This window comes from Centrocercus urophasianus, unplaced genomic scaffold (genome assembly GCF_019232065.1).
Source record: "Centrocercus urophasianus isolate 14NV4802_14NV808 unplaced genomic scaffold, USGS_Curo_1.0 seq_10, whole genome shotgun sequence".
Taxonomy (NCBI): Eukaryota; Metazoa; Chordata; class Aves; order Galliformes; family Phasianidae; genus Centrocercus; species Centrocercus urophasianus.
Genome location: NW_024884142.1, coordinates 74,726,750 through 74,749,109, shown reverse-complemented (window position 1 = coordinate 74,749,109; position 22,360 = coordinate 74,726,750). Strand labels below are relative to the sequence as shown.

The 22,360-nt window shown below is 39.9% G+C and overlaps 2 protein-coding genes across 2 annotated transcripts in view; both read right to left on the bottom strand.

Moving 5' to 3' along the window:
- Positions 1-9,614, bottom strand: part of GLP1R (glucagon like peptide 1 receptor) — an 81,956-nt gene extending 72,342 nt beyond the window's left edge. The window contains exon 1 of the mRNA XM_042818802.1: positions 9,543-9,614. Within this exon, the coding sequence (XP_042674736.1) occupies positions 9,543-9,614 (72 nt within the window). The remainder of the gene's footprint in view (positions 1-9,542) is intronic.
- Positions 9,615-18,476: 8,862 nt separating this feature from the next.
- DNAH8 (dynein axonemal heavy chain 8) overlaps positions 18,477-22,360 on the bottom strand; it is a 108,760-nt gene continuing 104,876 nt past the window's right edge. Inside the window, exons 88-89 of the mRNA XM_042815576.1 lie at positions 19,271-19,392; positions 18,477-18,764 (exon numbers count right to left, since the gene is read on the bottom strand). Coding sequence (XP_042671510.1) covers positions 18,477-18,764; positions 19,271-19,392 — 410 coding nt within the window. The remainder of the gene's footprint in view (positions 18,765-19,270; positions 19,393-22,360) is intronic.

Below are 22,360 nucleotides of genomic sequence, written 5' to 3'. Positions count from 1 at the left end.
CATGAAACGCCCGAGTGATTATAAATAATTCGTCAGGAGATACATAAAAACTTGAATCTCAACAAAAGCAGTGAATGATGAAATGCATTGTCTAAAAATAGTCTCACAGTTAATTAAGTATGTAGGGTGATGGAGTGGGGAAGAACGTAGGAGTGAGGAGAAAGATGAAAGCTTTTGTGCGTTGTTATTTCCCGTCACTTGATTACTATAAACCACAAGAAAGGGGAAAGATAAAAAAAAAATAATGCAAAAAAATAAAATAAATAATAATTTTATATATATATATATATATATATATATATATATATATATATATCTCTTTGGTTGCTCAATGACCCACCCACATGGGGGTGGATCCCATGCATGAGATATCTTGTCATACAAGCAAATAAATAAATCTTTGGTACATTCCAGCCCTGAGACACGGTGTAGCTCAGATACCAAAGCAAATAAGAAAACAAGAAATCAGTTTGAAACTACAGTTTAGTTTCTTGTGATTTACAACCATGTCTACTACTGCAGACATTAAGAGTTCAGATTATAAAGCTAACATTCTTTCATCCTTCCATTTCGTTAGTAAAAGAATCCAGTTTTATCCTGGAGAGCTTTAACAGCATCATTCATTACCAGCAGGTGTCTTAATCCCCAGAGAGCAATGAACAAACTCAGAGCATACTGAGTTATTCTTCAGATACTTCCTATCTTATGGAAGTTCATCCATTAACTAATGTTAGCTGGCCCTGGAAGTCCACAGGGAACCAGCTGGATACAATTAAAAACATGCCTGTATCAACTGTTAGCTAGATTCAAGTAATAAATAACACAGGGACCCTGAGATGTAAACTTAAAGTACATCCATCTCAATACTAAATGTGTTGGAAGTTTTCTATAGCATTCCTTGAACAAGATGTTTCTGACCACCTTTATGACTGAATGTCTTCTGTACGATTTCTGTGATGTTAAATATTTCCTCTACAGAGGCCATATGAAGGAAGCATTTTGAAAGAAGTCCACTACAAATACAACGTCATTTATTTGATGTTTAACTTATAACCACACTATGTCTTGTAAACAGCAGATAATATCTTCATGTTAATCTTCTCTCTTCCAGAGAGCACCATTTGCTGTGTCACTGAGTTTAAAAGGAATTGGATCTTGTTATCCTTAGCAGTACATTTCAAACAGTACTTGATGAATCCTTAATTAAGAAATTGTAAACAAAAAGGGCAATAAATTAGAATACCATAGCCATCTGAGAAGTTGAGCCGTATGAGAAGCAGCTATATCAAATAATTCAGTTCAAATGTTCCACCTTCAGTTTTCCCATCTCAAGGGAAAAAGCCTCATCCATCGTGAATAACTAGCACTGTACAGCAGAATGTTTTTATTCAGGAGAAATAGGGCTAAAGGGAGAAGATGAAGATTGACCTGAGTGTCACTGATTAAGTTACACAGGGAGGTGTCTGCTATTTGTTACCTCCGTACAGCTGTACCAAAGTCCACAGTGTTTCTACAGATGAAGTATTTGGAACTTGTCAGTTTTTAATGGTCTGACTTTTTCCACAACAGCAGCAGCAACCCCAGTTATACTGGAGCATATGAGGTCAGCTGATCTATTAAAGCCTTGCATTTCCTCCTCACTTCATCTACTGAAGCAGAAAGGAAAAATAAATCAAGAGTTGAAACCCACATTCTTCCTCCACTCAAGAGAGGGCAGAATGTGGACTCTGAGGATGTAAACCACCCTCAACATAATGATCAGCCTGTAGATGAGGCACAGCCAGCTAGAAAGGCAACAGGCTTCTGGACTTCCCAAACCAGGATGGTACCTCACCCGGCCACTCCACCTCTGCTCCCACGTGGCTCAAAACACCACAAACACCAAATCTGAAGTACAATATATTTCAGGAATTTCAACAGGGTATTCCATAACACATAGACCAAGTTTCTTTGAAGGTTTTCTGCTTTTCATGAAATAAATCCTGACATTTCAGAGAACTTGTCAATGCTTCAGTACACCCAACAATTTTGTACGTCAAATCTCTTAAAGCAACTCTCCAACAGTTTCTGAGGCTCCTCTCTCTGAGAGGACAGAAGAGCAAAGTTACCAGTTTGCCCCTTGAAGAAAATCTATTCAGAGGCTACTGTGCTGCCAGGAGTCCCTGTACATCAGGAAGCTAACCTTAGGATTGAAGCCCTCAAACATCAAGCATATCAGTCTCTCCCAGGAGGTTCAAAAGGCAATAGCTATTATTACTTATTCACACCACAGTTTCATAGTTACATTAGCCCCACATTTCAGGATTTCTACCAAACACCTGCAAAAGCTGGCAACACGTCCAGGAATGCCCCTCAAAGGCAGAAGAGCTTCTGTAATTACTTTACCTGCTATAGCTCTGAATTAGAGTTTAATTTCCAGGAGAGAACAAACAGCGTGCTGGCATGATGAAAGCACAAATCCTGGACACAGCACACCATGTATTTGTCATTCAACAACAACCACAACAATAGCAAAGAAAAAACTGATTACTGAAGAAGGACATCAAGACAAAAGCAAAAAGGAATGCCAGATTAATGCCTCCAATCCCTTGCCACAGATCTGGTTTTAGAGATAAACTGTAGCCTGGAACAGTCTTCAGCAACACCACCAAGGCATGTGCTAACACACAACACATGCAACAACCACCATCAGGCATGCTTTGTGCACACCCGGCTTCAAAGACAGCAACTAGCTTAAGAGGACCTCTACATTTGGTTGAGCACAAGCTCTTAGTCCTTTCTTCTCTGTATTAAAAAGTATGTCATCTTGAAAAGGACAAGATTCAGCAACAAGATCTCTGTAAGTGCAGGGACATATCACACCTTGACACCCACTACCCACCAGTAAGCAAACGTTCTACAATGCTATGGAAGTTGAGCTTTGTTTTAGCATGACATTTTTGAAGGGTGGGAGGCTGGGCTCAACACCCATCAAGGCAACAAGATAAACTCCAACTTATCTGCTCTAGGAGAGTCTTAGAGGACTGAACCACACTTGCAGCAGCCATGGAAAGTCCTCTACTCACCACACCTCACTGTAATTCCCCAAGTCTGACTGTGTAGTCACATGTTCCAGTTAGACTTGTTTTCTGAGTGCTGTTCTCAGATACCACAGCAGACATGCATTTATCTATTCTCTTCCCTTAGTTCTGAGTAAGTTAGCTTTTAACACATCCAGATTGAGTTAATTCCTTGCAACCTGGTTGTGGAGAGTAGAGCTGCCATGAAACAACCAGCATATGCTTTGACCAGGAAAACATTTTTCAGCCTTAATAATGGAATGGTATATAAGGAAAAACACAGCATCTAGGAGACTGCAGTCAGTGCCATGAGCAGTGCTGATACCTACACAGCAAAAAAAGGGGAGAGAAATACTGGGAAAAAGTTGTTTCCTATGGGAAAGAAATGCATACAAGTTTTATGCTAGCAGAATTCAAAGGTAAAGACTAACGCTACATGTCTCAAGTGTGCTTTTAGGAGGTACAGCTCCTATACACCTTTGGAAGGAGCTTTGCATGTCTCCCTTGATTATTGCAGCTCTGCAGACAGAGTGGTAAGCCTACTATGGTGTCTGCTGAAAATCTGCCGCTTGCCTCACTACATGCTCAAATGCCCCCCAATCATAAGCAGAGCACTCAGGAAGCAGCTTTTCTACTAATTTAGCTTCTTTCTGTCTGTATTTGGCTTGTCTACATGCAGGAACAAGTCGGAGTCTAAATCACTTGCACTACCACAAAAACATAGTCTGCTGAGGACAACGAGTGCTGTTCCCATAAGCTTCTCCCAAACATTAGAGATGTACTCCATGCAAAAAGTCTCAGTGGCTGGCTAGTTGGGGTCATCACAAGTGCTTTGATTTCCCTGAAGCTAGGCCTTTCAGTATGGCTTCAGTTTTTGTTATGCTGAGTAGCACCAGAACTGTATGTCAGAAGGGAGATCAAAAGGTCACGTCGATGCATCTTAACCAGAGCAGGATTTCAAAGACTGTAAACGTGCAAACATCAAAGACTGTCCCATGCAGATATGTCCATGCATTCATCTGTTCCATTTATCCTGAAGACATTGGGTCTAACTATGACTTTCCTATTCTATGGAAAGAATAATAATGAAGCAGCACAGTTTGACACAGCAGGCAGAAGGAAAAAAGAATCCTTCTGAAGAACGGAAGAGATTTGAGTGGATAAGCAGAAAACATGCCTTAAGCCATGAGTGTCCAACCTTTTGGCTTGCCTGGGCAACAATGAGCGGAATTGTTCTGGGCAGCATAAGTTACTCCAAAAGTAATGCATCCTATTTATTTCCATGGAAACTAACCAATACAGAGAGCATAGTAACGCTATTGATAAATTATCTACTACAAAACACTATTTTCCAACAAATCTCCAATCAGTATGTTCACTTTCATGAACCTCTCAAACTTCTCTCCTTGCACAGAAAGGAGCATAGGAGCAGCAACTGAGCAAGGAAAAGGACAGTAGCAAACAGCAGCAAGAACTACATACCAAGTAGTCCAAAAATGCATGTTTTGGAAACAGTCTTTAAGACCTTACAGGCAGACTCAACTGAGAGGTTGGGAGGGCGAGTGCATAAGTGAGACAAAGCAAGAACTGAAAGGTGAACATCGACGAACTCAAAGAACAAGACACAAAATTAAAGGAATTGGGAAAGCTATCTTAAAACAGTTAAGGAAAAAAGATGGCAAGAGATTGAGTTAACAACGAAAAGTAATCAATTTTGAGAAAAATAGTAGTCGATACCAGGCAGCACGCTCAGATGGCAATCCATTAACAGTCAATTACGGTGAAACAGCAACAAGATACAGTCAGTACAACTACATCTGTACAGCAACTAGCTGAAGGAACTATTCTGTGCAGCTGATCGTAGGCCAGCGTGACTGAAGTTCATATGTATCAGTTTCTAACATCAAACCAAATAGAAAAAGAACAATATTCAGCCACCAGCAGCAAATCCAGGTGAAAAAGTCTTAATTTCAAGATTGCTGTATTTTCTATGCAATATAGATATCTTTATGGGCTACCTCCCATTTGGCGAACTGGAAATGCTTAGACACTGTTTACCCTATCTCTCTTTGGATAGGAAGCATTGCACGCAAACATTAAATTTGTTATTCTCTGCAGTAGTTCAGTTTGGAAGACTTGCTTTAATTAAAGGAGCTCCTGCTCAAAGCTTTAATTCAGCATCACAGGAAAATAACATTGTAGGGCTTAAATAGAAGGTCTCTTATCTAGTGACAACTTTTTCCATAGCAAAGACATGTCCGCTGTTGTGTAAAGTTACTTTTGTTAAGATACAAACCAATACAACTGACACAGTGAGACAAGGAAACTTGAGCAGCCTTGGCTAATAGTACATGTACTGGTTTACCACAAAGAAATAAATACGAAAGCCTTAAATAAAAGAAGCTGAACACTAAGGATTTCACTACAGCACTGCAGAAGGAAGCAATCAGTTTTCCAATGGTCCACTCCAAGATATAAACTTGTGAAAGCTCCGTGATGTCAGAGATAACAGCTCCTGCCGGTACATCCTCCCAAGTCACTGGGAATCAATCAACACAACAAATTAAAGCTCAGTTTAGTGTGACAGGCCTAAGGAAACTGGCTATGATATAATGCATTAGAAAGTCTGTTTGACAACCAGCAGACAACCATTTATATTTTGCATACCAGGCCCAGTTTCACTGAATTCTATTGTAGATATACAGCTGCAGCTTTTGGAAGACAGGAGTTTTAGTTACTCATACCGCAGCTTCTGTCACTTCCAAAGTATGGTTTTCTTCTCACAGAAGAGAAAACACATCCTGCCATATCCAGTTGTATTTTATCTACACTTCCCCTCAAATACTTTTGTCCCAGTTGTTTCAGACTGCTGTCCAGTTGAGTGTAAAGTGCAGTAACAGCACCAGAAATGTGGGAAAAGGCCACAAGATATGACAGCTCTTTCAACAACTTCAACTTGCATGGACCAGACATCAGACCTCTACAATAAATGCAAAGAGTCAATACATTGTTCTGCTACATTAATACAGTCCCTCCCTTTGGCAATTTAATTTCCTAGAGTCCCTAAGCCTGTAATGGTTTTTTTTTGTTTGTTTGCCCCCCTCCGTAACAGAGGAGCAACATTAAAAGCATCTTCATAGCTTATATAATCAGATTTGCTGTACTACAGCATTAGGTTTTATTATACATGATGACAGTGTCTTTATGGAGTTTCCAAAAAAAATTAGAGCTGTTTCTGGAAAACCAGCACATTACTTTCTGAATAGACAACCACTGTTTTATTCAGCCATCATTTGGGACACTGATTTAGACTGCATTCATTTAGATGGCAGCACTATTAAGCAATTTAAAGTTTTACACCATATTAATATAGGCATGAATTTAAGTGTCCTGCACATATAAAGTTTTTGAAAAATCTGGCCACATTCCCAGAAAAGGAGTTCATAAGCTAGAAGCTGTCCAAGTGTCCTTCGGTAACAGCTACAGCAAGGTGGCACAGTGTCAGACCTTGTTTGATCATCCTTTTCTCAATTGCTTTCTATACCACTGCCAAAATGTGCTGCTAGTAATGGGCAGAGACTCATCTAGAACATTTTGATTTTGAGAGTTCAGGCAACAAAGCAAACTAGTTCTACATGAGCTCTGGAGAGCAGGAAAAGAATAACAACACAACCCTAACTTGCAGTCAGTGTAAATATGGAGGGGTTGTTGCCCAGGAGAAGACTCAACTAGTAAGACTCACCTCAGCTGTCCATGCTAGATTCTGTGTGAAGACATTGGTTTCCAGAAGCACCTGCTTCTCAGCCAAGCTCCATATGCATTCTTCATAATGACTCATAAGGAACAAGTCTATAGGACAGCATTAATCAGGAGCCTCAGCTCAGTTCTCTCAGCATTGGGGTGTGCAACAGAAAATAAGTCAAACAGTCATTGCTCTGCAAACCCATGTTTGGACATCAGTGCTGCTCAGGCCAGCAAGATACAAGAAACCATCCCCAGGCTGCATACTTTCATCAGGGCTGATCAAGACTCAAAGCCGAACCTTCAGAGAGAGCAACCCGATCCTAGAAAGCTGTGCGTAAAGAAGTGGAGGCTGCAGAACTCAAGGCAGCTGTGACAGTCTTCCTAAGGGTGAGAAAGTAGAGAGGACTACACAAGCATTTAATGCTTGGAACCTGATGGTGACTGTTGGAGAGTAGATTAGTGACTGTATCCGAACAAGCCTGAACAACGGGAATTGAGTGCCAACAACATGCACATTCACAAACATCCAATCTCATTAGCATAGGTATTCATGTCAATATCAGCACTTATCTATTTCTAAAGAAAAGCACTTCAGGAATAACAGCTGAGGACAGCGAGAGATTTGTAATCTTACTGCTGAATTTAACTGTACTTCCAAGGAGCCTTTGCTAATCACATTTTAGCATGAGGAATAAAAGCACAGCAGGTAGTTTGAAGAACAGAACCGCCAGTCAAGAACTGTGGCACAACTCCTGTCTGCGCTTCACTGATATTTAAATTACTTTCTTCAAGAATATCTTAACAAAGCTTTGAACGTAAGTACTGCATAGAGAACTGGGATCTGAAATCCAGCTCCAGGGTACAGCCAGACGGCGGGGAACCAGCAAGAGGCTGTGTCAGCTCTGCCAGCAGCAGGACACCGCTGCTCAATGGTGAGAAGGGGGAGGACACAAGGCTTGTCATGAGGAATAATATCCTGCAGTGCAGCCGTGTGCTACCAGCTCTTGATCATTTTACTACCTTCAATGCAATAAATCAAGGAAGATCTAGACACTTATTAAGCAATTTCCAGTCATCCCCCATTTAATACAATAGCAAGTTTCCAGAACAAGTTTGAACTCCAGACTTGATGTTTTTTTTCTTATTTCTACGTACATCTTTAGCTTCTCATCTCCCTTTCCCATCTTGCTTTCCCCCTTCTCAGCTGTTTGAGGGGCTGTGGAGGGAGGGAAAAGTTCCACATAAAACAGCAGTCAACAGCACCAATAAAGCGCTTTCTCCCCAACTCCCTATGAAGTTATTCTACCTTCATCTCACATCTGTCACATCCCTTTAAACTAGAAAACTCACAGCCAGCAGTAAAGTTTAAGTGATAACAATCTGCTCCTGCCTAAGCAGTGCAATTTACAGTTTAGATATTCCGTTTAACACCATTCTGAACTGAACCTGGAAAAAAAAAAAAAAGACAGCTGGAAGCAGAAGTGCCATGCTTCTGTACACTTAGCACTGAGCACAGTGTTTTGCACATTTTCTCAGCATACATCAGGCACAATAGCTGCTCTAGACAAGTTGTCAGATAAGACCCTCTAGTGTCAGAAGAGGATATAAAAGCATAGAGTGTTTTGTGAAAATGAAGTCAGAGGGCAAATATAGCGTTGAGACCAGAGGAACTCCTCTCCCCTTCCCTCAGCCCTACACGTAGCCAGAGGAGAGCCCCTTTACTAGCACAACCTGGAAAGTAACAGACATTCTTACTACAAGTGCTACTGATCTCCATCCCTAACATCATCCCAAGGTAATCAGGATGTCATCTGGTTCAGCCAATGCCAAGCCATATCTGACAGCAGCTCAGGCTGCTCAGCACCTGAGCAAACAGAAAACTCTTTCAAGGACAGAGGTTCCCCACCCCCTGTTTCAGTGTTGGGCCATCTTCATAATGAAGAGCATTTCCTGACCGGAATATTCTCAGATGTAATTTGTGCCTGTTGATCCTCTAAAGAGGCACTAACATCAGGAAGGAAGAAGGCGCAAGACAACAAAAAAACCCTGAAATCAATACCCACAACAACCCTACTGACTTCGGCATAGCTGGGAACCAAAAGGGTTGCTTTTTGCAGTGTTCCGTATAAATCTGTAGCCTCAAACTTTCAGCAGCTGGGAAAAGCTGGGAAACCCACACAGCCCACAGCTCCGTCAGCCCCACCAACTCCTCCATCCCCGCAGCCCACTGCCCGCCTCTCTCTCTCCCCAGTCCCACGCTCAGGGCTCCTCTAGGGAGCAGCCCGGCACCCACAGAGTAAAGAAAGACCCAACAGCCTCGGTGGTTTCACGTGGATTCTGCCGGAGAAAACACGAGAAACACTTGACCAGTGCTTCAGACAGGCAGCACAGAGACCCAGGAAAATTAAGCCATCAAGGAAGGGGTTTCCCCATTCACGCCAGCCGCATCCATTCCCTTTGCGGCACGCTGAAGAGCTCACCTCCACGACCCCGCTCCGTGCCTGTGGCTGTTAGATTTTGTTGGCAAACCACACGAGCACGCTATTCCCCGAGGCCGAAGGGAAGAGTTACCTTGAGGATCGCCACACGGCAGCGGCGAGCAGCGCCCTCGCTTCCCTCCTCCTTCCGACCACAGCTCCCCGGCAGACCCCCGCGCAGACCCCTCCCTCCGCACATGAGCGGTACCAGAGCACCCGCGCCCCTCAACAACCCGGGACACCCGCAGACCCGGGCACTCACCCGCCTGGCGGGAGCGGCTCCACCCGCGGCTGCCAGCAGCAGGACGAGGGGCACGGCCGGAGCGACGGGCATAGCCAGGCAGGCCCCGTCCGCGGGGCCCGGCGGAGCGAGCAGCCCGCTCCCGGCGGAGCCCCGGCGGCCGCTTTTGTAGCGGCGGCGGAGGCGGGACCGGGGCCGGCCCAGCCCAGGTACGGCCCGGGGCTCCTCGGGGAAGGAACGGAGCGGGAAAAGCGCCTTCGCCAGCCCCGTCCCCACCTCTCAACTTCGGTTTGGAGAATCAGATTTCGTCCAGGATCAGGTAGCGAGGTGGTCCTCATGCTGTTTTCAGAGTGAAGTTTGATTACTTTTTAGTAACAGTAGATACCGTTACCCGTTTATATCAGGAATTTTGAGAATCATAGAATCATTAGAGTTGGAAAAGACCCCTAAAATCATCTCATCCAACCGCCATCCCACCCCACCATGCCCACAGACCGTGTCCCTCTGTACCACATTCACACGGCTCTTGAACACCTCCAGGGATGGTGACTGCACCACCTCCCAGTGCCTCACCATTCCTTCTAAGATTTTTTTTTTCGATATCAGAGATAGGTTTCTAAATCTAAGTCAAGGTACAAATTAACCCCAATTAGCAGTAAGATGTGCAACTCAGCAAACGGGCTCTTTTGATTTTCACTGTTCCAGGTTCAAGCCGTTGTCCTTGCATACTCACTTTGTGCTGACCCGTAAGGCTAAACCTATGCTACCTCACATATATTTGTTGAAATTATGCACTGCTGTCTGGAAGAAGAAAGCATACAGAGTCTCCCCCGTTTAGCAGGGAATCTCAATTGAACTGAGAACAGGGGTAAAGATTTCAGATTGTTCTGTTAGATACTACTGGAATAGAAATTAGTTATTAATTATGTACATTAATTTCAAATGCATCGCAGCCAGACTGATGCTTTGGGAACGTAACTGATCACAGCACTGATGCTGTGAGATCATGAAATTACTTAGCATATGAATTGCCAACACAGCAGGTACGCTTCAGCAGCCGAGTCCAGGCAGAACTTGTCATTTGTTGCCTAAAGCCTAAAAGGAGATTTCTTTCAACTGTACAAAAGTGAGAGAAAACAAAAAAAAAACAGGGGAAAAAAACAACCAACAACAAAACAAACTAAAAAATACACCCCTAAAGAGGGGAGAAAGAAAATACCTCATATTAGGTGAAACTCGTGGTGTCTGCCTCAGACAACGGTTTTTATATTATTTGTTGAGATTAATGTTTCACTGTCCCAGTAAAAGAGATGCTCTGTTAGTATCAGAATAGCATTTCTATCTCAAACATTGCTTAAGAATTAGGGAACAATGTGGAATGAACAACTAAGATTAATTGTGACCAAGTCCAAAGAGGAGACTGTGATTTTACAGAAATCCGTGATCCCCTGGATATAAAAGGCTCAAGTCCTTACCTAATGTTTGCCTCAAAGGGATGAAGATAATGAGACAGGAAAAACTCACCTATTTTGTCTCAGCTCAAATTACACATAGATACAAGAAACTTCTAAAGAAATCTGCATTACTGTTACCTGCAGTTATCACAACCTCAAAAGAAGCAAACAGAGAGAAAATTAGCAATACCAAACTGCTGAAAAAATACAACTAGAATTTGCTACAATTTTTGGCAGTTTTACTTCCCTGAAAGGAAGTAAAAAAACCTGAAAACCCTGACCTAAGTCAGTATCTGACCTGAAGTCCAACACCTGACTCAATTTGGAAGCACTTACTGGTCTTACCTTCTGGCACCTGAAGACGATGGTTGTTGCAGCTGCTTTCAGTAAACCAACAAAAACACCAGGCAACTGATCAAGATATTTTCTAGCTTCATTAAGACCAGGCAACTTGATTGTTCTTAGAGCCCAGTTCCTCTTCTAGAGGAGGATAGAGTGAAAAAGGGATTGTGATAGAAAAAACGCTGACTGACTTTACTCAAGAAGTTTATCTATAAACAGTGAACTCTAATCAGGTATGTTTTTATTATGCCCATTAGGAAACTATTATCCCATTTCAGAAGACTGAAAAAAACCTATTGACTTAAATCACTGTGATAAAAGAAAGGTTATTTTCTTTGAGATAGAAAGGTATTTGTCCAACAAATTCAAGTCCTCTTGGGAGGAGTGGATAATGACAAAAGTTGTCTCTAAAACCAAGCTCTATTGAATTTTTGTTAAATTTATTAGTGTTTTTTTCAATACTAAAATCTAACTTAATCTTCTATCTGTGTTAATGTTAGAGAAAGGTAATCTCAAAATAGAGAGCTAAGAGAAACATTAAAATGATGCTATCTAAAACTGAAAGAAGCTAAGATTCTTTCAGTTTGAAAAATACAGCACAGTGAGTTGAGAAAGCTTTGTCCAGCACCTTTTTGTTGGTTTTCTTTTGCTTATTTTGTAGAAGGACTGCAAATACTACTTGACGTATACGACTTCTGTAACTTCTTTTTCCTTCCATTAATTCCTTCTACTTTATGTATATTGAAAGTTGTAGGGTATTAAGTTGCTGAGACATGGAGAATTAGGTGTTTTTCCTGAGCTCCGGATTTACATGAAGAATGGAGGGAAATGCTGCTCTGTACAGCAATTAATGCAATGTAAGCATTGGCTGTGTGTCTGAAAGGCTGATAGCTGCATAGTCCTGTGGTTTGTAACTGTAGTGTGTAGCAGCAAGGAGGTGTCTGGGTTCATTCTTTTTCCCACTAAGAGGAATTGTCAGTACGGGTCTTTGCAAGCTCAATAAAAGCTAAAACATCTGAAGTGAGGATCAATTTTGTCTGGAAATTACTCTTTTCAGTATTTTCTCAACAAGGGAAAACTGTGATACAGAGATACTGTATGTTTTGATATATGTTTTGTATGATACTCATAGTGCTCATCTTTTCTAAAGAGGCAGGGAGGATGTCTGCCATCTCAGCTGCAAGATGTCGAGCATCGACCTGGATTTCAACAGAAAAAGGTTGCCCAAATGCTGAGACAAGCATTTAGTAGCTTGTCTGCAACATCTGATGGATTTTTGGGGACAAAAAATCTTTTTGAAAGCGTGCAGGATATGTTTGTTGAGAAAGACTGGTGATCTCTTACAGACTAGCAGTTTTGATTAAAAAATATTCCCTGGATGAATGAATGAGATGGGAAATTGATTTTATGGGTTTCCTATTTATTATCATGGCTACCTTAAGTACTGTCTATGTAGTAAATATACAGGCTAAAATCTTTCTCAGGAAAGAATAGCCATCTACATTGATATATCTGTTCTTTTCACTTGAATTTTATGTTTTGTTCTCACTTGTCCAGTAAGGAGAACACAGACTGTTAACCACAGTGTCTTTTGAGGCCATAAGTTTTCACGTAATAAACATCCCCAATAAAAGAAGGTGATCCTAACTGTTGTTCAATTCCATCACTACACAGCAGCTTCTCTTCTCACTACACAACACCTGAAGATACAGGGAAGAAGGACAATTATCTGGGCATCTGTTGGGCAAATATTCATTCTACATTTCAGTATCTGTTCACAGATATTCTTCTGCTTTGGTGATTAGGTAGCTACTTCAAAAACTGAAAATTTAGAGAAGTTTTAATTAGCTGACCTCTTGAACAACCACTTAATTAATCTGAATGTCAAATACAAATGGTTATAGGAGGAATTATGGATTAGTCAATATCATAGAATCATTTGAGTTGGAAGGGACCATTGAAAGCCGTTTGGTCCAACTCCCTGCAAAGAACAGGGATACCTACAGCTCCATCAGGTGCTCAGAGCCCCATCCAGCCTGACCTTGAATGTCTCCAGGGATGGGGTATCCACCACCTCTCTGGTCTACCCGTTCAGGTCCCTCACAGCCCTTATTGTAAAAAAACTTCTTCCTTATGCCCAATCTAAATCTCTCCTCTTCTTTTATAGTTTGAAACCATTTCCCCTTGCTATATCACAACAAAGCTCTGCTGAGTATGTCCCCATCTTTCTTATAGCTCCCCCCTAAGATACTGAAAGGACACAACTGGGTCTCGTCAGAGCCTTCTCTTTCCCTTTATTAAATATTCAATAGAGTAAATCAGTAACTACAGATATCCCCAAAGAACTTCACTTCTACATTTCATTTCTACAGTAAATTAGAAATTTTAATAGAAATAGAGGCAGAAAAGTATACTGCACACGTTACCAGTTGTTTTTCACCATTCTAACCTCTGCTATGTAAAGACTCATGGCATTTCTATTTCTGAAGTCTGTTTCTGGATTTGACCTTTATAGTGGACTGTTGCAAAATTTTTTTTAAAAAACAAAACTTACACTGATGTTTTCAGAGCTGATCTCTGCACGTATCTCCCGTATTCTGAAAGCAGTATTAATCACTAGGAAAGGCATCTCTTTTGGCTTTTATACAACCGGATTTGCCTCAGGAATACCCTGTCTGTGTGGTGCAGATACATGTACGATATCGTACAATGCCTGTTTTTGGCTGCATGATGTCTGCCCCTGGAGCCAGTACCAGTGCTTCTGAAAAAATAGTTGATCCAGAGACTTAACATAATCATCCAATTATATTCCAATTTTAAAATTGAAGAAGCAAAAAACAACAACAAACCAGCGGAAACAATAGTATACTTAAAACTGCAGTGTGCAAATTCTATACACTTGATTTTTTATTATTTTACTACATGCATTAACGGACTTATACTTAAATACTACTGGTAAATGTTGTTCCAGACTACCCAAAAATAACACTGAACTCAACAGTAAGAATAGATGTAATCAGCATGAAGCGAAATTACTGAACATGTTAAGAAAATCCTACGTCTTTCCATAAAATATTTTACCTTGAAAGTGAACATTCTGAATCTTTGAACAAATTATAGTTACAAGCAACCAGAATCTTAAGGCAGAAATGGAAGAAAAATGTTTCTTTGAAAACAATAAATCTTTTAAATGAAGTTTAGCTGAAATGTTATCCTGTCAGAACAAGCTCATGTCCATCAGTGGTTTTGTGAGATACTGCAGGCATTCTCAAAGTAAACATCTGGAATACAAGTCTTATGAGGAGCAGCTGGAATTGTTTGGTCTAAAGAGGAGGCTCTGGCTCTCTACAACTCCCTGAAAGAAGGTTGTAGTGAGGTGGGGTCGGCCTCTTCTCCCAGGTGACAGTGACAGGACAAGAGGTGATGGACTTAAGATGGACCAGAGGAGGTTTGGGTTGGATATTAGGAAGAATTTCTTCTCAGAAAGATCAGTGATGCACTGGAATGGGCAGTCCAGGAAGGTGGTGGAGTCACTGTCCCTGGAGATGCTTAAGAAAAGGGCACTTGTGGCACTGAGGGACAGTCAGTGGGTAATATCGATGATAGGTGGACAGTTGGACAAGATGATCTTAGAAGTCTTTTCCAACCTTAATTATTCTGTGATCTCTCTTCCCTTCCCCTCAATTTTCAAATTATATTCCATAGCTTCCAGTAATTTTACCTACTGTTATATAAAAGCTTACCATACAGCCATGCTTCAGACCTCTGTTGAACATTTCTGTGAAAAGTGATCATCTTGACATACCTGGCAGATCAAAGGACACTCATTAACTTTTCCACTCTAAAGCAATGGGAAATAATAAAGCCATACTTTGTCTCACCTGTTTGAATTTACCTCTGAAAATCAGAGGGAAAAGTTTTCTGCAAAACAGCTACAAAGAATAAAGAAAGAATCTGATTAAGACTATGGATGTGCCCTCTAAGCTAGTTCTTGAGTAATTTTTTAACTTATTCTCATTCATATATTCATGAGTTAGGCCCTTTTTGTGTCTGTGTGTGGTGACGATTGGTTTTGGTGTTTTTTTTTTTTTTTGTTTGGTTTGTGGTTTTGTTTTCCTTTTTGTTTTAATGTTTGTTTAAGCAAAATATTTATATTTTGCTGATGGGGTATTCTTTGTTGATTCAGGCAGCATAATACCGTTTCACTACAGGAACAGAAGTATCTTGAATAGCAAATGCACATTAAAAAAAGATCAGGAAATAACTTGGGGATAAAACTTGTCAAGGTTAATTTAGCAATTTTAAAGCTTGTTCTGTACGTACAGAGCATTTCTGGGAGTGAAAGGTCACCTACTGTGATCTTGAATTCCCACAGATTATGTCAACTGTGAGAAATGTATTGATAGAACAAAACACCAGACAGGCTCACAGAATATAGGCAAGGGTGAATGGAATCAGATACAGCTGTCAAGAACCTGATGCAATATATGAATTAGTCAAGAGCAACAATACATTATTTACCACTATCTTGATATTATACAGATTGGAGAATGAAATCATCTTCTGTTACATAACTTGGGACATTATTTACTTACACATTTGCCTATATTTTCCTGTATAGACTTTCAGGTATAAATGTGGCAATGCACACCTTCCATGTGCGGCAATGGTTGCACAGTTACACAGTTTCCATATTGTAATGAAGCTGAGAGACCACAGTAGGAAAGGCATTTTAGGAATGAATCAACTAAGCTGTTGTGATGGTTTGGGATACAAGCTAAGATATTCTATACTCCAAACCAAAATTTCTGTCTTTTCCTCCAGCACCAAGTCAATTGCCAATTAAATGGAGCAGGTCCAAAGGGGGGAAACAAGGCTCATGAAGGGCTTGGAGAATATGCCCTGTGAGGAGTGACTGAAGGAACTGAGATTCTTTAGTCTGGGGAAGAGGAGGCTGAGGGGAGACCTTATTGCTCTCTTCCAATATCTGAAAGGTGCTTACAGAAAGAGTGGGGTTGGTCTCTTCTCACTGGTGACAGGTGACAGGACAAGGGGAAATGGCCTCAAGTTGCACCAGGGTAAGTTTAGGTTGGATATCAGGAAACACTTTACAGAAAGGGTTGTTAAGCACTGGAATAGGGTCCCCGGGGAAGTGGTTGAGTCACCATCCCTGGATGTGTTTAAAAACCATTTGGATGTGGGGCTCAGGGACATGATTTAGCAGAGGATTGTTAGAGTTGGGTAGTATGGTTAGGTCATGGTTGGCCTTGATGATCTTTAAGGTCTTTTCCAAGTGATTTTATGATTCTAAATACTTGCAAAGGATAATAAATGAGTTGGGGTAAGGAAGCTTTTACAAAGATCAGGTGTCATTGAAAACCCTTTCTTTTAAGACCCAACATATTTGCACTGTTTCCATGACAGCCTTCCATGCAGCTCCTTTCAGGGCTCTGGCAGTGTCGCCTCCTGAACAGAATTTTCAGGTTAGCGTTGAGGAGCTAGCTAGCATTTGCTAGTGCTAAGATTGCCTAGTGACCTGTAACAAAAATCAAGGCCTCTCATCTTTTTTGGGGACAGTGGTTTGAATCACTACTACTTTGGATCGCTCAGCATTTATGAAGTGGGCAGGCTCTTTGCTCAGGATGGCAGCTGAACTAATTGATATTTGGGACTTTCAGTTTGGGCTTCTCAATATTTCAGCATTTGCAAAGGCAACTAAGGATTCAGGAAATTAATTTGCGAACGTGCCAAAAGGGGGCCAAAAATACACCCTGATTGTACCCTGGGGTGCACCAGGCCCAGCACTGCCAGCCAAGCAAAGGGAAAGGACTGTCCCTCTCTGCTCTGTGCTGTGCAGCCTCACCTTGAATATTGTTACATTTGGATATGAACAAGTCTACAGAGGGGAAAAAGGGAAGGGACTTTTTACTGAAATGCATTTGAAGATCTTCATTTTCACCATTTTGACATACTTTTTATCTGTGTATTGTATCTACCAGAGGATATCCTGGAATGGTGACTTCTAACAATCAACAGAATGCCATCTCAAGGAAGAGCTTTTACCATCCCACCAGACACCCAAGGCCATCATCAAGTAGTTGTAGCTGCACTTTTCCACGTCACACAGATTTGATCATTCCTAAACTGCAAAATGAAGATTATAGTCCAGTCATGTAAGTGAAAAACTTCTGCCAAATAGAGTAATCTGAAGGAAGAACAAATCTGATACAGATTACTAAAGACAGTGTAGACTGTATATCTTCCTTACTATTATGTGCATATAATTAATGTAGTATTAATTATCTGTGGATAATTCATGGATACTTAGCAGATTTATCAGAAATAATGTGTGATAGCCACTCCCAGGATTCCAGCCTATGTTTTAGAGTAAAGGTGAAATGTAGGAAAATTATTGTAGTTATATATAAATTGCTCCATTATTCCAACCGGAAAAGCATCTGTATTAACTAGCTAGTACTCTTCTACTTCTGTAGCTATGTTCCTACTCTGCTAAATTGAGCATAGAAGCTCCTTTGTCCTGTCAGATAGTGTGGAAAAAACATTCTTGGTGTAATAACCTTGGTTTGCATAATCTATATAGTTTAACAGGAACAAGTGAACTCTGAAAAACCACAAGCAAAACTATGGAGCAAATGAAGTCTTTTATCTTTGCTTCCCACACAGTCAAACAGAATCATGCATTTATCAGTCTGAGTCCAGGAATACTTGTATTTCAGAGAAGTTAAATTTTATTATGCCTTACTACACTGTCTTCTGTTGTCATTATATCTTAATGAAACACAAACTAAAAGCTGCATATAAGAAAATGAAAAAAAAAGCTGTTTTTCCTCTTTCTCTTCTCTTTCTTTTACATTAATTGTATCATCTAAGGTTTTTTTTTTTGTTTTGTTCTGTTTTTTTTTTTTAAGAATATAATTGAAACATCAAAGACTACATACAATCAGTTAATTTAGTTTTAAGGTAAAGTTTTCAACATATCACCAAAGAGACAAAAATTCATAAGCCAACTCTGAAAGCTTTATTGTATAATAACAGATGACCCCCAACTAAAAAGCAGAAGAATTACAGATGTAACTGGTTATATATTCTAAATATAACTATATGCTTTTTTTAGTTTGTTTCTGCTATGAAAAACATTTTACTTGATGTCACATAAGAGAGCCACTCCTCTCAATATCCAATGGTCTGGAGGCACTACTGTCCTTAAATAGATCACTGTAATATAGTTCAGATCTGTTCTGCTGGGCTTCCTGTAAACAGGGCAAACATAGAGCTTGGGATCTTTTGGACCAGTTGTATTAACAGCAAATATATGTACTACTGGCAGCTGGACAAAAAGCATCTTTGGTGTAGATTCAGTGAGTTTACTGTTTCTTCTGTCCCAACCTGCTCCTTCCAAGTACAGTCCATGAATATATACGCCTTCCTGTGTGGACAGTAAGTGGGTATACATCACACAAAAGAAAACATTTGCTTTGTAAAATGAATAATTTGCACAAGCTATCAAAAGGAATACTTTTATAAGAAGACTGACATTGAATCTTTCTAGCCTATAAAATTAAAGCATAATATCCTCCCTTTCATAAGATAATGCTACTGAAAATGATGGCAATAGAAGTTTAATGAAATCTACTCTGCATACAGTTTTATTTGAAGTTTATTATATGTTCATTAAATACACATCTTATTCTTTGGCTGAAGATCATTTAAGAGAAATAGCTTTTTTTGAAGTTAAATTTTAAATAGGCTTTTAAATAATCCTTTTATAAACGCAAAAAAATACAGAAAAGATTTATTATTGCTGGTTATCTTCGAAGTTGAAAACAAACAGTGAAGAGGTTAGTAATTTTCCCCTTTAGCAATCCCTAATTAGTGAGTTATACAAATTACGTACTGAAATATATAATAAATATCTTTGCATGTCACACTTACAGAAGGAGGTGCTGTGATTTCTTCTTTGTTTTGCTTTAGCACTTCGTTGTGTATTGTAACTGTATCTAAAGCCCAGCCTTTATGTGCTCGAGTAGCTTCTTGTCTCATTGCTGTTAGGAATCCTTGAAAAATTAAGCCATAATTTAGTATATGTCCTACATGGCAGAGAAATTTTGTTTATAATGTGTATGGTTCTACACTCAATGTCATAGGCAGACATTCAAAGTTCTAAAGAAACCAAGCACCTTCATTAATGAAAACAAACTTACTTGCCACCTTTTTGTACCTATTTTGGCCCTGTAGAAGTCATTGAAGGGATAAACATTTTTAAATGGCACACAATACAGTTTTTGTACGCCAAACAATTCAGTACCTGAGAAAATGTTTGCTCAGGATACTGAATTGCTTATTATCTTTATGTTATCCACTACAAGATCCACAGTAGATTTGTGCTTAAAGAAGTAACGTGAGGATTGGTGAATATATACTGATGTAAAGGCAACTTATGAAAAAGTTTTTAGTATTTTTTATTTGTCTTTTAAATGGACAATGTGAAAGATATACCACATCCCAGTGTGGAGCCCCCAGTACAAAAAAAGACAGGGAGCTGTTGGAGAGGGTCCAGAGGAGGGTCACAAAGACGATCAGGGGACTGGAGCACCTCCCCTACAAAGACAGGCTGAGGGAGCTGGGCTTGTTCAGCCTGGAGAAAAGAAGGCTGCGGGGTGACCTCATTGCAGTCTTTCAGCACCTAAAGAGAGCCTACAGAAGGGAGGGGAATCAACTCTTTGAAAGGGTTGATAACTGCAGGATGAGGGGAAATGGTTTTAAGTTGAGGGAGGAGAGATTTAGGTTGGACATCAGGGGATGTTCTTTGCAGAGAGAGTGGTGAGGTGCTGGAACAGGCTGCCCAGAGAGGCTGTGGATGCCCCATCCCTGGGGGTGTTCCAGGCCAGATTGGATGGGGCCCTGGGCAGCCTGGTCTAGCATTAAATGTGGAGGTTGGTGGCCTTGCATGCAGCAGGGGGCTTGGAGATTCATGATCCTTGAGGTCCCTTCCAACCCTGGCCATTCTGTGATTCTGTGAAGATATAATACATTTCAAAAATGCAGAATTTCAATGATGGCAAACCAAAGGTGAATCTGAAGTGATAGTATAAATAACTATATGCAAGGAGAATCTAAACAAGTTGGTGTTTATAAAGGTTTATTATTATTATTTTGTTAGTGAAGAAAAGGAAGAAATAAAAGTAGAGGATGACATAAGCAGTGATTTTCAGAGTATTATTTAGAGTACGCTTTGCAGAGATTTGCAATGAAAGGAATTTGAAAGGCGAAGGGATGAACAGACAAGATGATAAATAATTGTGCAAGAGGGAACTTCGTGTTGTAATAGAAAAAGCTACGGAAGTGAAACATGTATAAGCCAGGTATTTACTACAGATGTCTCAGAATATGGTATTCACCAAAATAAAACAATAGCTACTATTTTCTGCTGGCAGATGAAGTACTACTCGGAGTTGTCAAAACAAGACTGAGGAAAATGGAGAAAAGTTAACAGAGAGAACTACACACTTGAGAGTGATTACTACAAAGTCTTAAAGATTAAATGTTATCACTTCCTACTTGATGGGGCATAAAGAAAAGAAAGATGAGCATTTTGGATGCTGTTGAGTGCATAAAGGGAGAAACCACTGAATGAAATACTGACAAGCCAGGAAGGAAAGCGTGACAGTACAGTTGTGAAGTGGAAGGCAGCAATTCCAGATGTAAGAAGTGGTTTAACACTAATTATGAAAAGTTCAACTAGAAGCTGTGTCACAGCTGAAATACTCATATGTGTTGCAAACATTATGTAATACCTGAAATGAACACATAATAATTTCCTCAAATACTATCTATTCTAGTACAAATAAAACAGCTTGATCTAAGTTTCTAAATTTCACTAAAGTTAATAATATCTGTAATTATATACAAAAATTTATCTTTTGTAAGCCTGTTGAAGTGCAATGTTTGCTTAATGGAATACTTACTGTATTACCACAAACATTCTCTCTCCCAAAATAATTATAATTTACAGATGCTGATACTTGCCAAAACATCACAACAGATTTTAAACACAATTATTGGTGAGACTTTATAATTTTATACAGAGACTTTTCCAATAAAATACAGTCCTCTTATTTTAACATTATAATGTATTTGCCAATACCACGATCGATTTAGAGCTTGATTCCCCATTGCAATCAGTCTGTGTTTACTTGCAATGCCAGTAAGAGGTAGTCCAATTGCTGAATTGGCTCACCCCAGTCAATTTTTAATTTTTGTGATTTGATTTGTTCCGTTTCCTGGTGAGCTGTATTATTAACACAGTAACTATACCATGCTCTTATCCCAGAGCACACCATCTATGCTTAGCAGACTACTTTCTCAGTTTTCAGTACTAGTATTTTGGAACAAAGAAATTTAAGCTTCAAGCTTCAGTCATCAGCTTCAAGATCGTCTCTGTGCTGGGGTTAGCTCTTAGGCTGAGTATTTTCTTTAATCAAAAGAATCTGTTCCATTATCATCATTTATACAATTTATTCCATCGTCATCATATATATGCTCTTGTGTGCACATTGGAGATCAGTGCACTCACCAGCTATGCTATTTATTACATAACTGGTGTGATGACATCTCAAAATAATCTTTTAACAATAACTGTGATGCTCTCCAGGCACCTTAACTGTTCCTTAGTGCAACTCTTAAAAAGACTTGTACAGTCCTAGTCATAAAGAGATCAGTAAGAACGGAAGCATTACAACTCATAAGATGGTCAGGGTTTCATAGATTAATCCTAATGAAAAAAAAAGCATAGCTGTTACATGTGAGAAATTTTCCATGGACATTTTGTATGGATAATTGTGTAGGCTAAAATTTATCACTCTGTAAACATACATCTAATCAGGTAACATTTTTTTTAACTATGAAGATGGTTATAATTGTTTTTTGCTCCTCTCAATAAATACATTAAGCTGAAACAGCTTGCAACTTGCACTTTGGAAATGGATAAAGAGTTTGAAGCCGCAGGAAAAACAGGAAAAATAC